At 45.7% G+C, this 12,006-nt stretch overlaps 1 protein-coding gene across 6 annotated transcripts in view; it reads right to left on the reverse strand.

Annotated features, from left to right (window-relative positions):
• The window catches only part of drosha (drosha ribonuclease III), a 184,386-nt gene that overhangs the window by 10,875 nt on the left and 161,505 nt on the right, over positions 1 to 12,006 (reverse strand). For all 6 annotated transcript variants that reach the window (XM_035618640.2, XM_047329704.1, XM_047329705.1 and 3 more), the window contains 5 exons: positions 10,472 to 10,629; positions 4,716 to 4,821; positions 3,384 to 3,525; positions 2,013 to 2,095; positions 206 to 309 (listed from right to left, as the gene is read on the reverse strand). In XM_035618640.2, coding sequence (XP_035474533.2) covers positions 206 to 309; positions 2,013 to 2,095; positions 3,384 to 3,525; positions 4,716 to 4,821; positions 10,472 to 10,629 — 593 coding nt within the window. The remainder of the gene's footprint in view (positions 1 to 205; positions 310 to 2,012; positions 2,096 to 3,383; positions 3,526 to 4,715; positions 4,822 to 10,471; positions 10,630 to 12,006) is intronic.

A 12,006-nucleotide genomic window follows, 5' to 3' on the forward strand; every position in this document is an offset into this window, starting at 1 on the left:
TAGTTAGTATATTGGTATATAGATATTTCAATTCTCTTGACCTTTGTAGGAGACAGTATGTATATATTTTTAAATGCGAATTTACCCAACGTTCCCTACATTTAGGGTAAAAAAAGAGGTTATTCTTCACTTCAAAAAATGTAACCCCTGTGCTAGTTTAAAAATATCTAGTGTCAGAGTGCCTCTGTGTTTCCTGCAGTCTTACTTGTACAGCGGGATATCGGGCTCCTTGCCCTCGGTTCTCAGGGTCAAACAGCACTGCTGCAGCTGAGACTTTGGGTCATTCCAGTCCTGGTTCAGAATGAACTCCTGCAACACAGACACACACACACACAACGTGAACACAGCACACATTTAATCACACTCCCTCCTTCTCAAACTCCATTCACAGAACAGAAGAGAAACGAGAGGAAAAAGATTGAAAAAAATCAGCTGCAGTTACAAACTCCCATCTCCCCCTCGGTCGCTCATGCTTTTATTTCATTCTGGCCGTGACCCCTCTCCACCCCTCCACTTTTTTGCTCTCACTTATTTGCTCTGCCTCTGACTTGGCTCTCCATCTGTGTCTTCACGCTGGGAACAAATCACAGGCTACTTAAGACAAAAGCCAATCCCCGGCCAGAAATACAGAGCGTCTGGGAGTCTCCCAGGTGTGCAGCCCTGATACATTTCTCTTATCCAAGGGGGACTTCTAAAAGCCCTTCCATTAACGGGGAAGCAGCCTTGTCATAAAAAGGCAGACTTTGAATCCAGAACTGTCTGCTCCTATTAATTTCCTACAAAGAGTGCTTCTGCTTCTGTTGCTCGCGCTCCATCTGCGCTCTTGCTTCACCGGCCGCTCCATCTCTGCAGTTCTTGCGTTCCGTGATTTACTTCCCTTTTTTCTCCTTCCCACTTTTCCTCTCTCTTCTCTCTTCTCTCTCTCTCTCTCTCTCTCTCTCTCTCTCTCTCTCTCTCTCTCTCTCTCTCTCTCTCTCTCTCTCTCTCTCTCTCTCTCTCTCTCTCTCTCTCTCTCTCTCTCTCTCTCTCTCTCTCTCTCTCTCCACTCCTTTCGCCTAAGGCAGAGAGAAATTTGTTTTGAAAAAGAGCGCAGCATATAGCCCAGCTCTGGTACAAGAGCACAGATGCTTTGACACACACAAGCACCTCTGTATGCGTAATCACACAGTGCAGCAAAGGCGAACATAAGGAAAGGAGCGTTCATGTCCCTGCTTTTTGCCTCTCTATTTCCATCCAAATTGGATAAAGCAGCACAGTGTGCAACCGCTGTGGTTTTTAGAAGGCTATGTTAAGGAGACACGCTGGCTGTTTCACAACTTCTTCTCTCTTGGAAGTGGAAATTAGGTGCCCTCTCAGTCGCAGCGACCATGACGCAAAGCCTCAGCTCCTCTCCCCGGAGAGACGCACCGAGACGGCAATTAGCACGGCGTATGAGACCGCTGCCGCAGCCTCACGAGGAGAGGTCCACGCTATGAGCGTGTGCACGTGCCCGTCGAAAGGTACGAGAGTGCATGTAATGGTTTGTCTTTTTTTTACCACAGTAACGGGAAAAACAGATTTAAGGCTCTTCTATTTAAACTTGTGCGATTCAATGGTGCTCGGCGGTGAAAAGGAGCCGTCCTTCCTCACTCGCACGTGGCCTTGTACGTCTTTAAGAGAGGCTCACTCAATCCATCCAACTCCTGGAAGTGGCCGGCATCAACAGCCTGAGCACTTCTTCGATCAATGTAAAAACATTGATGACTAACGTCAACAACCCCCGACGCTGTTGTGATTCCCATTAAAGATGACTAAAATAGCAATTTGAGCCGCCACTGTGAGAGAGGCATTCAAGGCCCGAGCACCACTTCAGGCCTTGTGCGTCGATTTTAGCACCATTAGTGGTGCGGCCATTAGCTCCCTCCTCCTCCTCCTCATCATCATCATCTCCCCGGTCTCTTTCTCTCGGAGGCGTCAAGCTCGGCAGGCTCATTGATCAGGTGCTCGGCGAACAGCCGTCAATAGGGACTCACCTTCAGCCGAGGGAAAAAGCAGACGTTCATGAAGGTGTGCACGTACTCCAGATCCTTATCAATGTAGAGTGCGGCGATGAAAGCTGCAGAGAGAAAAGGGGAAATGGCTGTTGATGTGTGGCTTTCTTTTTCCTGCTCCGCTCAGCACTTGCCTTCCTTCCTGCTGAAGCAAATGACACGTTGACAAAGACCAGAGGACGGAGGCCCTCCACTGTAAGCGCTCTGATGGACAACATAAACAATTGGGACAGGAATGGCTCCGTAGCCGTCTGCCGACTTCCATCAAACAGGAAGTGGGTACGGCAAAGGGGCCGAACAGAGTCCACAGAAACATCTAGACGAGATCAGACAGTAACGGGAGGCTGAGTTGAGAGTAACTGGCGCTCTAACTGAACTGAAAAAGACTGGAAAACGTAGAGCGGCATAGGTGCTGGATGTCATTTTCCTCTCCTGGCTTTCTCCCCCTTCTGTTTGCCTCCTCCATTAGCCGCCACCGCGTTCCCTCATCGGCCGTGACTAAGACAGTGGGACACGAGAGCGGGATAATGGGTAATATTTTCTCAGGAGGGCCGGCGAGGGGGCGCTGCAGCCGCGGGGCACGGCCGCTCGTATGCAGAAGCATACTCATTTCCAGCGCTGACCCGCGTCCCCTTTCCCCGTGTCGTCACCTCTGCTCCCGCCTGCACTTTGAGGGATAATTTGAAAAGCAAATGATATGAAGCTGTGTGTGTTGTCCTTGACCCCTCTGTGTGCGTGTGTGCGTTTTTGAATGTGTGTGTGTTGTGATTCATGCATCAGTGCGGCGGTTGAATGCAGACCCGGAACAGATTGATGCTTTTTTTCCCCCCAACCTTTCTGTCAATTTAATATTTCTTTTCTCTTCTTCATATAAAACTCCTTAACGCTGTTAGTTTCATCTTTTGGCCTAATGTGGAAAGCAATGATTTTCCTCTGATGCACGAGCTCAGTCCCAGTAAGGCCAATACACCATGTTCGTGTGGAGGAGTCAAAACAATCTTGGCTAATATGAATTTGCACATGCACATCCTTTAAACCCTGATAGATTTCCCTTAGACGGCCTTTTAATTATGGCTTTGAAATCAAGGAAATATGAAGTAAAAGATAAATACAAAGAAGCACTGTTTCGTCTCCAGCTACATTTTTTTTTATGTGCATGCACAAGACGTTATCTTTTTTTTATTTTAAGGGAATTGGGGAAATTATTCATTCATATAGGCATATGAATGTGTTGCCCACTTGTGGCTGTTACCCTGGAACATAATAATGCTACTTAATTAATATTGAACTGCACCTTCTGCTGACAGAAACATAAAGAAAGAATGAAAACGAGTCAAAGAACTGTGGACGTACATTCCAGCAGGTCGGCCAGCGTCTTGGTCCGCAGAGCAACGGGCCGCTTGGTTTTGTCGTTGGTGATGGCGAAGTCCTGCATGCCCAGCTCCTCCGCCACTTTGGCCTGCGTGCGATTGTTCACCAGCGAACTGCGGAGCAGCTGCGCACAAGAAACACAAAATGTCAGAATTGTACTCAAGTTGGGGCTATGTCGCCACAGCAGGAACTTCAAACACAAAATGGAAAAAGAACACCATCAAAATAAAAAGACCCACATGGAATAATTCATCAAAAGAACGGGAGCGGTAACGCAGAGTAAATGTTTCAGGGAGATTGCACGTCGCTCTGTTAAATATTGCATTGTGACTCGGGGCTGAGCGGATGACAACATGTTAGAACGGCTGAAGTACATTCGCGTCTCTAAAAGGGGAAAAACACAAACATGATAAATATAGCTGCGCGTCGGGTAAAGGAGCAAATGGAACGGAATATGACTGACTGACTGACTAACTCCGTCTCGCTGCGATGTGTCCTCCTCACACACACACACACACACACACACACACACACACACACACACACACACACACACACACACACACACACTCTAGTTGAATGAGCACTTTTTCCCCCTGATTTGAAATCCATTTCAGATGTACCCCCCCCCCCATCTTGACTCTTGGGCATACGGCAGCGCCGAGGCTTTCAGCCTCTCAACGAAAAGCTTTTACACAACTAAACATCAAGGCTTCCATCTTTACGGAACATCCGTGAATAAGCATCTAACTGCGGAAGGTTCTTATTCAGTTTAGGACTCAAGCTCAAACCGTCCAGCCTTGAGCTGTCGCTCTTCCAAAAGGGAGAAGTGCTGATGGTCGAAAATGAAAGGAAGAGCGAGCTTGTGTGGCAGTTTGACGCCGTCAGAGAAACACACTCGCATGTTCAAAGTGTGATCATTTGCTTTGTACCTGTGTTAAAAGCCGCACACACACACACACACACTTCATCCCCCCCCGACACTTGACAGCTTCGGCAAAAAATGTGCCAACAAAGACGTGTTATTGAAAAACCACTGAGCAATTTTTTCGTCTCATGACGATGCCCATCAAGAGGAAGAACAGTAAGCACACGGACGCAGTGCGGGCTGAGGAGTTAATTTGTGGAAACGAGCAAAGAGGAGGAGGAGGACAGGGGGTTGATTCCTGGGCTGCCGCTCGGAGATTGAAAGATTGATGGGAAGGAAGAAAAAATAACCTACAACTTCATTTCGCGTGAACCCGTGTAAGAAGCAGTGAGCGTTGGTTTCAGGCGGCAGGTGGAGACGTTATATACAAGGGGATTTAATCTTACTGTTAAATGTCCTTCGTGGTGGTCGGGGAAGTGGATGAACAGGTACTCTGTGGCCACCAGCTGCATGATGGAGTCGCCCAGGAACTCCATTCTCTGGTTATGGCCCCTGGACAAGAGAAAGAGAAGATGGACGGTTGAAGAAAGACGAGTTCAAAAAGACACACGGTTACAGTTAAAGGATGTGGGGGGGGGGGGGGGGGTAAAAAAAGAAGAGGCGTCACGCTCTCTTAACAAATGCACCAGGCTTTTTAAGTCTTTTAGCGGTGAAGTCGCCTGATGTACGTTTCATGCGCGACCTCTGGGAGCCGCTGCACTGACGGACCGGCTGTGTGACAACTCAGAGGCCGCCGCCCTGAAGTTGCAGTTCAAATAAAACAGGCTTTAAAAAACCTCTGGTGCACCTGCAGGAGTGCCCGCCAAAATCCGTAAAAAGCTGCAAGCGCGTGCACGAGGGTTTACAGAAACAACTTTCAAAACCTCTTCTAACAATTCCTAGAAAAAGCTAAACGCAGGACTGTGATACTGTACATCAGCTTCCTCTCCATCATATGTGGCTCCCTGCACGGCGCTAGACAGGGAAGCAGCTACTGCTGCTGCTGTAACGGTCATTAATTAAACAGAATTATAGATTAGCATTGCAGAAGTGGGCTGGTGCTGTGCCAGGCAGGCAGGAAGTGCAGGGTGGGCGGGCGGGGGGGCGTAGCAGAGCACACGTCCATCCGCAGATGTGAGCTCTTCGCAGGAGAGGAAAGTTTGAAGATGAGAGGGAAGAGAAGAAGGAGGAGGATGCGGAGATGGAAGACGGGGGCGGGGGGGCCGACATCAAAGGGAGGTCAAAGTTTACTGTCAGACTCCCGGAGCCTCTTTCTGCCTTTCTTACGAGCTGCGGCGGGTCTGAAGTGATAAAGACTGAAGTGAAAACGTCAGTTTGAGCTTCTGGAGCGGAGCTGAGCTGTCAATAAAATCAATCTCATGTTTAAGGTATCAAACACTGAAGCCGATCAATAATTTCACATTTTTCTGTTGTCCAATCAACAATCCCAAACCTGAAGGTGTTTCATGTACAATGACATAGAACAAGTATTATCAATCACTTTTTACTTTCAGTCAGCTGATCAGTTAAATATCCGAAAGGCGAGGATTTGATGAATTCATTGAGGAATTTCATTTTGATCGTGGAGTTTCTGAAGAGAAGTTGCTCCTGTTTTCACCGACAGACGACTGCTTCCTTCCATCAGCACAGCAACAAAAAAAATGAGGACAGAGAAATTGATATATTCTGGTCTCTTTTTATCGGTCTATTTCTTTCCTTGCAGATTGATTCGTTAAGAAAATTTGGGGGGATCATTTGATAATTATATTATATTATATCCTTTGCTCTATGTGACATTTAAAAAAATCCTTGTTTTGCGCAACCAACAGTCCAGAACCCAAAAACATATCTAATTTGCAACGACACAAAATATCACATTGAAGATCACAGCAGAGGAAACGTGTGGGTAGAAGATCAAATTTTGAATTGATATTCTGTGTATCGACTCATTAATCCAGCGACTACAGGTAACAACAGGCAGGGACACGGGATAAGTAAGAACTTTAAAATCAAAGTACTTTCTCTTTGACGTCTGGGCTTCAAAGGCCACGACTGAGCTTCATCAGGAGCGAAGGAAAACTGCCTGATACTTCACTCCGACATTAAAAATAACCACAGAGCTTCTGAACGAAAGGGACGAGGGCTGAGGTTGAGGAGAGGGAGTGACAGCCGAGGAGGGAAGACGGAGGCCAGGCGTCAACAGGATTTCTATCAAAGTCTTGAGCATGTGCTCGTTTGTGAGCTGGGGAAGGGGAGCACATGCTGGGTTGGCAGCGGGTCCAGAAGGTGTGGAGGGGTGCGAGCCGGTTTCACGTCCGACGGGAGGCAGAGCGAGAGAGAGCTGGAGCGGTGGAGCGACAGCGAGAGACGAAAAGGAAGAAGCAATAGAAGAGATGGATGGAAGGGTGAAAAGCAGAGATAGAGCGGGTCAAAGAGGAATGCATGGCGGTGTTGAAGCAGCACAAAGAGCCGTCCCTTATTCACTTCAACAGCCGCGGCACAATGCTCCGGTGCGGTGGAGGGAAATTGAAGTAAAGTGTGGAGCCGAGGTCTTTATTCGCCTTTGACTTTGATCTAAAATACCTTTAACAGCCCCTGTGAAGCGGCGGCGACAGGCGGCCCCCGCTACCAAAAGTGGGGGAGCTCTCCATTTTGCCAGGCCAATTTTCCTCACTCGGTTCTTTCGGGGGGGAAATTATGGTCTTGTTTCGAATGCGTAAAACTGCGGCTACTAAGTTGTTGCGAGGGGGCGGGGGCAAGTGGAGCGGTGACTTTTGACTGGAACATTCAGTGGTTGTGTAATCGGGGGGGAAAAGGGAAGAAGGCGAGGAGGAGGGAAGATAAAACCACCGGGCGACGTATGGCATGAGAATACTTTTTGCCGCGTCAGAAAAGTTCAATGTAAATGAATAATGACATCCCACGGCCTCTTTCTGCAAAACGCACTGAACAGTAAAAATGAGCTTGTTCCTGCAGAGAAAAAAAGAATTCCCTGGGATTAAAGTTTTTAGTACGAATGATATGAAATCTTTACAGACGAGATGTTTAATCCACCGCCTGAGCTCAGAAGTCTGACTTTTCTTCAAACAGCCAAATTTGTTGATATGTTTTATCCCGACTATCAGGCTGTGAACTAGAGAGAACGAGACTGTCTAGTTCTTCCTTTATACTCGTTGCTTGTTATCCTTTTCAACATCTTGAAGCTGCAACCTGCACGTTCAAAAATGGCAAATTTTGCTAGATTAAAATTTTGCTATCACATAGTCAACATGTTTTTTTTTTTACTGTTTTCATGGAGCCTTGAAAGTTATTTCCAGACAATTTTGTAAAAGGCCACTGCCCTAGATGATTGCGATTGATTATAAAGAAGTTCCCACGAACCAGCAGTGTATTTCCCTTATGTTGATTTAGATACTGAAACTTATCTCCAGGAAAATCCCTTAAATAGAAGTTAGCAGAATTAAAAATATTAAAATTATCCCCTATCTTTATTTACTACACGAAACATGTTGCATTATAGTTCATGGAGAATAAAGAGGCAGATTATTAGATTAAAGAAAGATTATTCTCGTTATCGATTAACCTGTCAAATATTTTCTCGATTGATCGATTAGTTGTTTGATCCAGAAAATGTCCACAAAGCAAAGAAAAACTGAAAATATTCACATTTAATAAGCTGAAATATGAGAATTTGGACTTCCCCCCGTAAAATTTACATGAGCCAATTAATGGATTATATAGTTGAATGTTGATTTGATAAAGATTACTTATTGTTGCAGCTTCACAATAACGCCAGTGTGCTCAAGATTTTGCCGTTTCTTAACTTAACATGTATTTGGCTTCTTTTTTTTTTTTAAATCATGCTTTTAAAAATTGCAATTGTTGCAACAACTGATTTACATATTTTTTGTTCGACCCTGAATCTGTTTTAATTGCGTGTAAAGGTTTTCAAACAACCACTAAGGAATGAAACAGACTTTGATGGAACAAACGATGGTGAACGTCCCATTTTTCACCAACAGTGAAATTCTTGCAACACCCAGTGTTTCCTCTTGGGGGGGGGGGGGGGGGGCAGACGGGACTCCCATCCTTGCTTCTCGTGTCGTCGTCCTCCTCTCGGTCAGTTCGTCCTCTACCTCTGAATAACGTGATGGGCTAAAGGCCAAAGCGGCTCCTGTCTCCTCATCTGCCGCCCACCGTATCGTCTGACCTTTCCTCTTCCCTTATCTTGGCCTCGTTCTTCTCTCCATCACGACGCCGCGACCTACTTTGGTTTAACCTCTGGTCCTCGTGGGCAACCGTTGCTCGGCTCCCACTCGAAGATGCTCGGGCTCTATTTAGGTCAACCTGCCTTTGGCCAATAATGAGCTAACGGACAGAAATTACCTTGAAAATGTATGAATTGTCTCCTCTTCTTTTTTTGCTCCAGGAAAAATAACATATTAGGATAACTTCCATCTTCGGTAAAACTTCCATCTCACTGTATATACATTGATATGAGTTCAAATATTTGATGTGATGCCACCAAGTTACAGCTCGGTCACACACCACACGATCCTTCTCCTGGAGAAATACTCAACGAGCGTCTCTAAGACCGTTTTGTCGGGAAATGACGAGTCCTGATTTAGCGACGATTTTCCTCAGATTAAGGGTATTTTGTCGGCGAGCGAAAATTGGGGCTTAAGATCGTCTAGTGTGAACTCGCGCTGGTATGAAATATCATTGGTATCAACCTTGAGTGAGAAACTCCTGGAAAGCAAAGCTCAGTGGGAGACAAACCTCTGGACCTCTGGTTGATTTCACTGACCATGAGTGAGGAGAGGTTTGACATTTAAGTGATGGATTATAGTGTGTGTGTGTGTGTACGTGATACACACACACACACACACACACACACACACACACACACACACACACACACACACACACACACACACACACACACACACACACACACACACACACACACACACACACACACACACACACACACACACACACACACACACACACACACACACACACACACACACACACACACACACACACAAACACACACACAAGAGCAATGTCCTTGTGGCAAAACCAAGCAAGCAATTACGGAGTACAGCCTGCCAATAAGATATCAGAGGTGTGCTGCCAACACTAATTTGCTTTAGCTGTCAAACTCACTATTATGTCTCGTGGTGTAAAGCTCAGAAGTGAGGTAAGCTTCTGTCGCCAAAAAAAAAAGAATCCTCTCTCTAATTCCCAGAATTAGAAACACCTCAAATTGGAGCGAACAGTCTCATTAAGTGAAAACGTTTTTCGTATGAAAAAAATTGTCAGTGAACGAGGAAGGTCGACGACGATGACATGTTTATTCTCTTTCTCTTTCTGTTGAAGTTTTATTAGTTTACTGGCTATCGAACAAATGTCATAGCGAAGGCTGAAAGAGGGGGCTGAATTTTAATTCCCCAAATTACGGTGCTTAATCACCAAAGCATCACTGTGATACGTTGCAGAGCAAAAGACAAACTTCACATCTCCCAAAACAGAATATTAAATAAGTGAGAATCCAGGATTTCAGAGGGAGGACGAGCGACGCATGACAACGAGAGAGAGAAATAAAAATCTGTCAAATAAGAGATGTGGCTACGATGAATGAATGAATGAAATTTAAACATCCTGCCCCGGGACAACGCAGTGAATTAAAACCACATTTCCCAGGGGGCAGTTGGGTTACGGCCTCTCTCTCAGCTCTGACACCCTTGGATTAGGCAAAAAAAAGTATAAAAAAAGGTAATTGCAACATGACATTCAACACATACAGGAAGTTGTGAGAGGATGTATAAGTTGCAGGGAAGTGGGGGCAGATATGAAGATGTGGGAGGCGGCAGAGACGGAGGCGGCGGCGGCTGCTGCCACGTTTCACAAACTACAACAATTTAAAACGCTCGGTGATAAAACTCCCAGCATCTCAGATCGTATTATGAACTATAATGCATCGCGCCTCATCACCTCTACTGGGAGCCGCCGCGGACGAGCTCTGGCTACTTCCGCGGCGTCTTACAAGCAAATTACATCGGGCCCCAACTAGCGCGGCTCGCTTTGCATTTTTATTGGCTGTGACTTGATTACCAAACAAACCAACAAACAGAAACTGTGTGCTGAGTGTACTCACAGCGTGAGGTGGTTGAAGCCCACCGTCCTCAAGGTGAACGCCCTGGCCAGCAGACGCACGTGCGTGAACAAGACGCCGATGGAATCCTCGAAGCTCGTCAGCTTCTGCAGGACCGGAGACGTCTCGATGAGCTGCCGGTCGGTCTGAGGCTCCTGGACCTGGTCGAGACGGGAGGAAGAAACAAAGATGGTGGTGACCAAAATCTGGCTTTACAAGGGATCTTGATATTTTTTCTACTTTGGTAAGAGTCTGCTTTCATGGTTTGGGCTCTGGTCCTTCACGACAATGAGCTTCACGAATAGCAAGAGCGATAAAGAAATTGTTTTCTGATTGTTGACCAGAGTGTAAACGCTGACAATAAGCCAGATCTCATCACCCAATATCAGCAATGGACCTCGTGACTATACATCCGCCAAGGAGGTTGTGTTTGTTGTTTCGTCAGCCGGATTAAGCAAAAAATATGGAACGAATTTTCACAAAACTTGGCAGAAGGATTGGAACAAATCATCACTTTGACGTTGAGATTTTTGACACGATGTACCGACATATTTATGGGACTAATATCAATGATTGTGTGAAATTTGGTAAGGCTTGATTTGAATTCAAGGACTGTTGGGCTTTTGCGGAGATACAAACGCTAACGAGTTACATTCAAGTTGTTTTTTGTGGCCGAACAGGAACAAATCTTTGCCTCCGGGTTTTCAGTTTTATGCCTGTGGTTATGGAGCAGGAAGAGATGGAAACGTTCGACTGTCACATATGGGGTGCAACGTTCGGATGTCCACATACTTTTGGCCATGTGGTGTGATAAATGGGTCGAGGATGAGCACACTTGGAATCGATTAAAGTTTTTAAAAGCGAGTAAATGTCTATATCTTTATTTTTTAAATACTTACGCAAGGGAGGAAATAAATAATCTTCATGTAATTTAATGTAAACATATCATTAGCATATTTGTATTTCTTTGTTTGATTTTGTAATTCTTTTGGTCTCTGCATGTATCTTATTCTCTGCCGAGTGTCAGTAACAAGGAGCCAATTCTTTGGTCCTCGAACCACAGAAACAGTCGCTCTGCGTACTGTCGGAGCGTCAGATGAATTCCTTAACTGAAATGGATCTCCGCAGTGTGCAGCAGCGCTGTCGCTGGAGGGCCTGTTTAGAGTGTGTGTGTGTTTTTACTCCGCCTGAAAACAAACTCCGATGATCGGGAGCAGATGGAACATCTTAGTCATTAAGTTTTAAGTCACACAGCTCCGTTTCTTTCCTCTCGCTCTCTCTCCAGCTCTGGTGATTCAATGGGCCGGTTAATATCTCCGTCCCACTGTACGTTTCCTCGCTCGTTTGTTGCTTAGACCTTGAGACTTTGACGAGTCTTAAAAGAAGAGTCTTTGGTTGAGTGTTGCAGATTATGCTTTAAACATTAGCCTCAGGGTTTGGCGAGTTCCGAAGTAAAAAAAACAAAAACAAAACACACGCTGCTCTTTTCAACTACAGCATTCGCTCGTGCCTTCGTTCATTAGAAAGAGAAATTATAT

Source organism: Scophthalmus maximus, chromosome 21 (genome assembly GCF_022379125.1).
Source record: "Scophthalmus maximus strain ysfricsl-2021 chromosome 21, ASM2237912v1, whole genome shotgun sequence".
Classification (NCBI taxonomy): Eukaryota; Metazoa; Chordata; class Actinopteri; order Pleuronectiformes; family Scophthalmidae; genus Scophthalmus; species Scophthalmus maximus.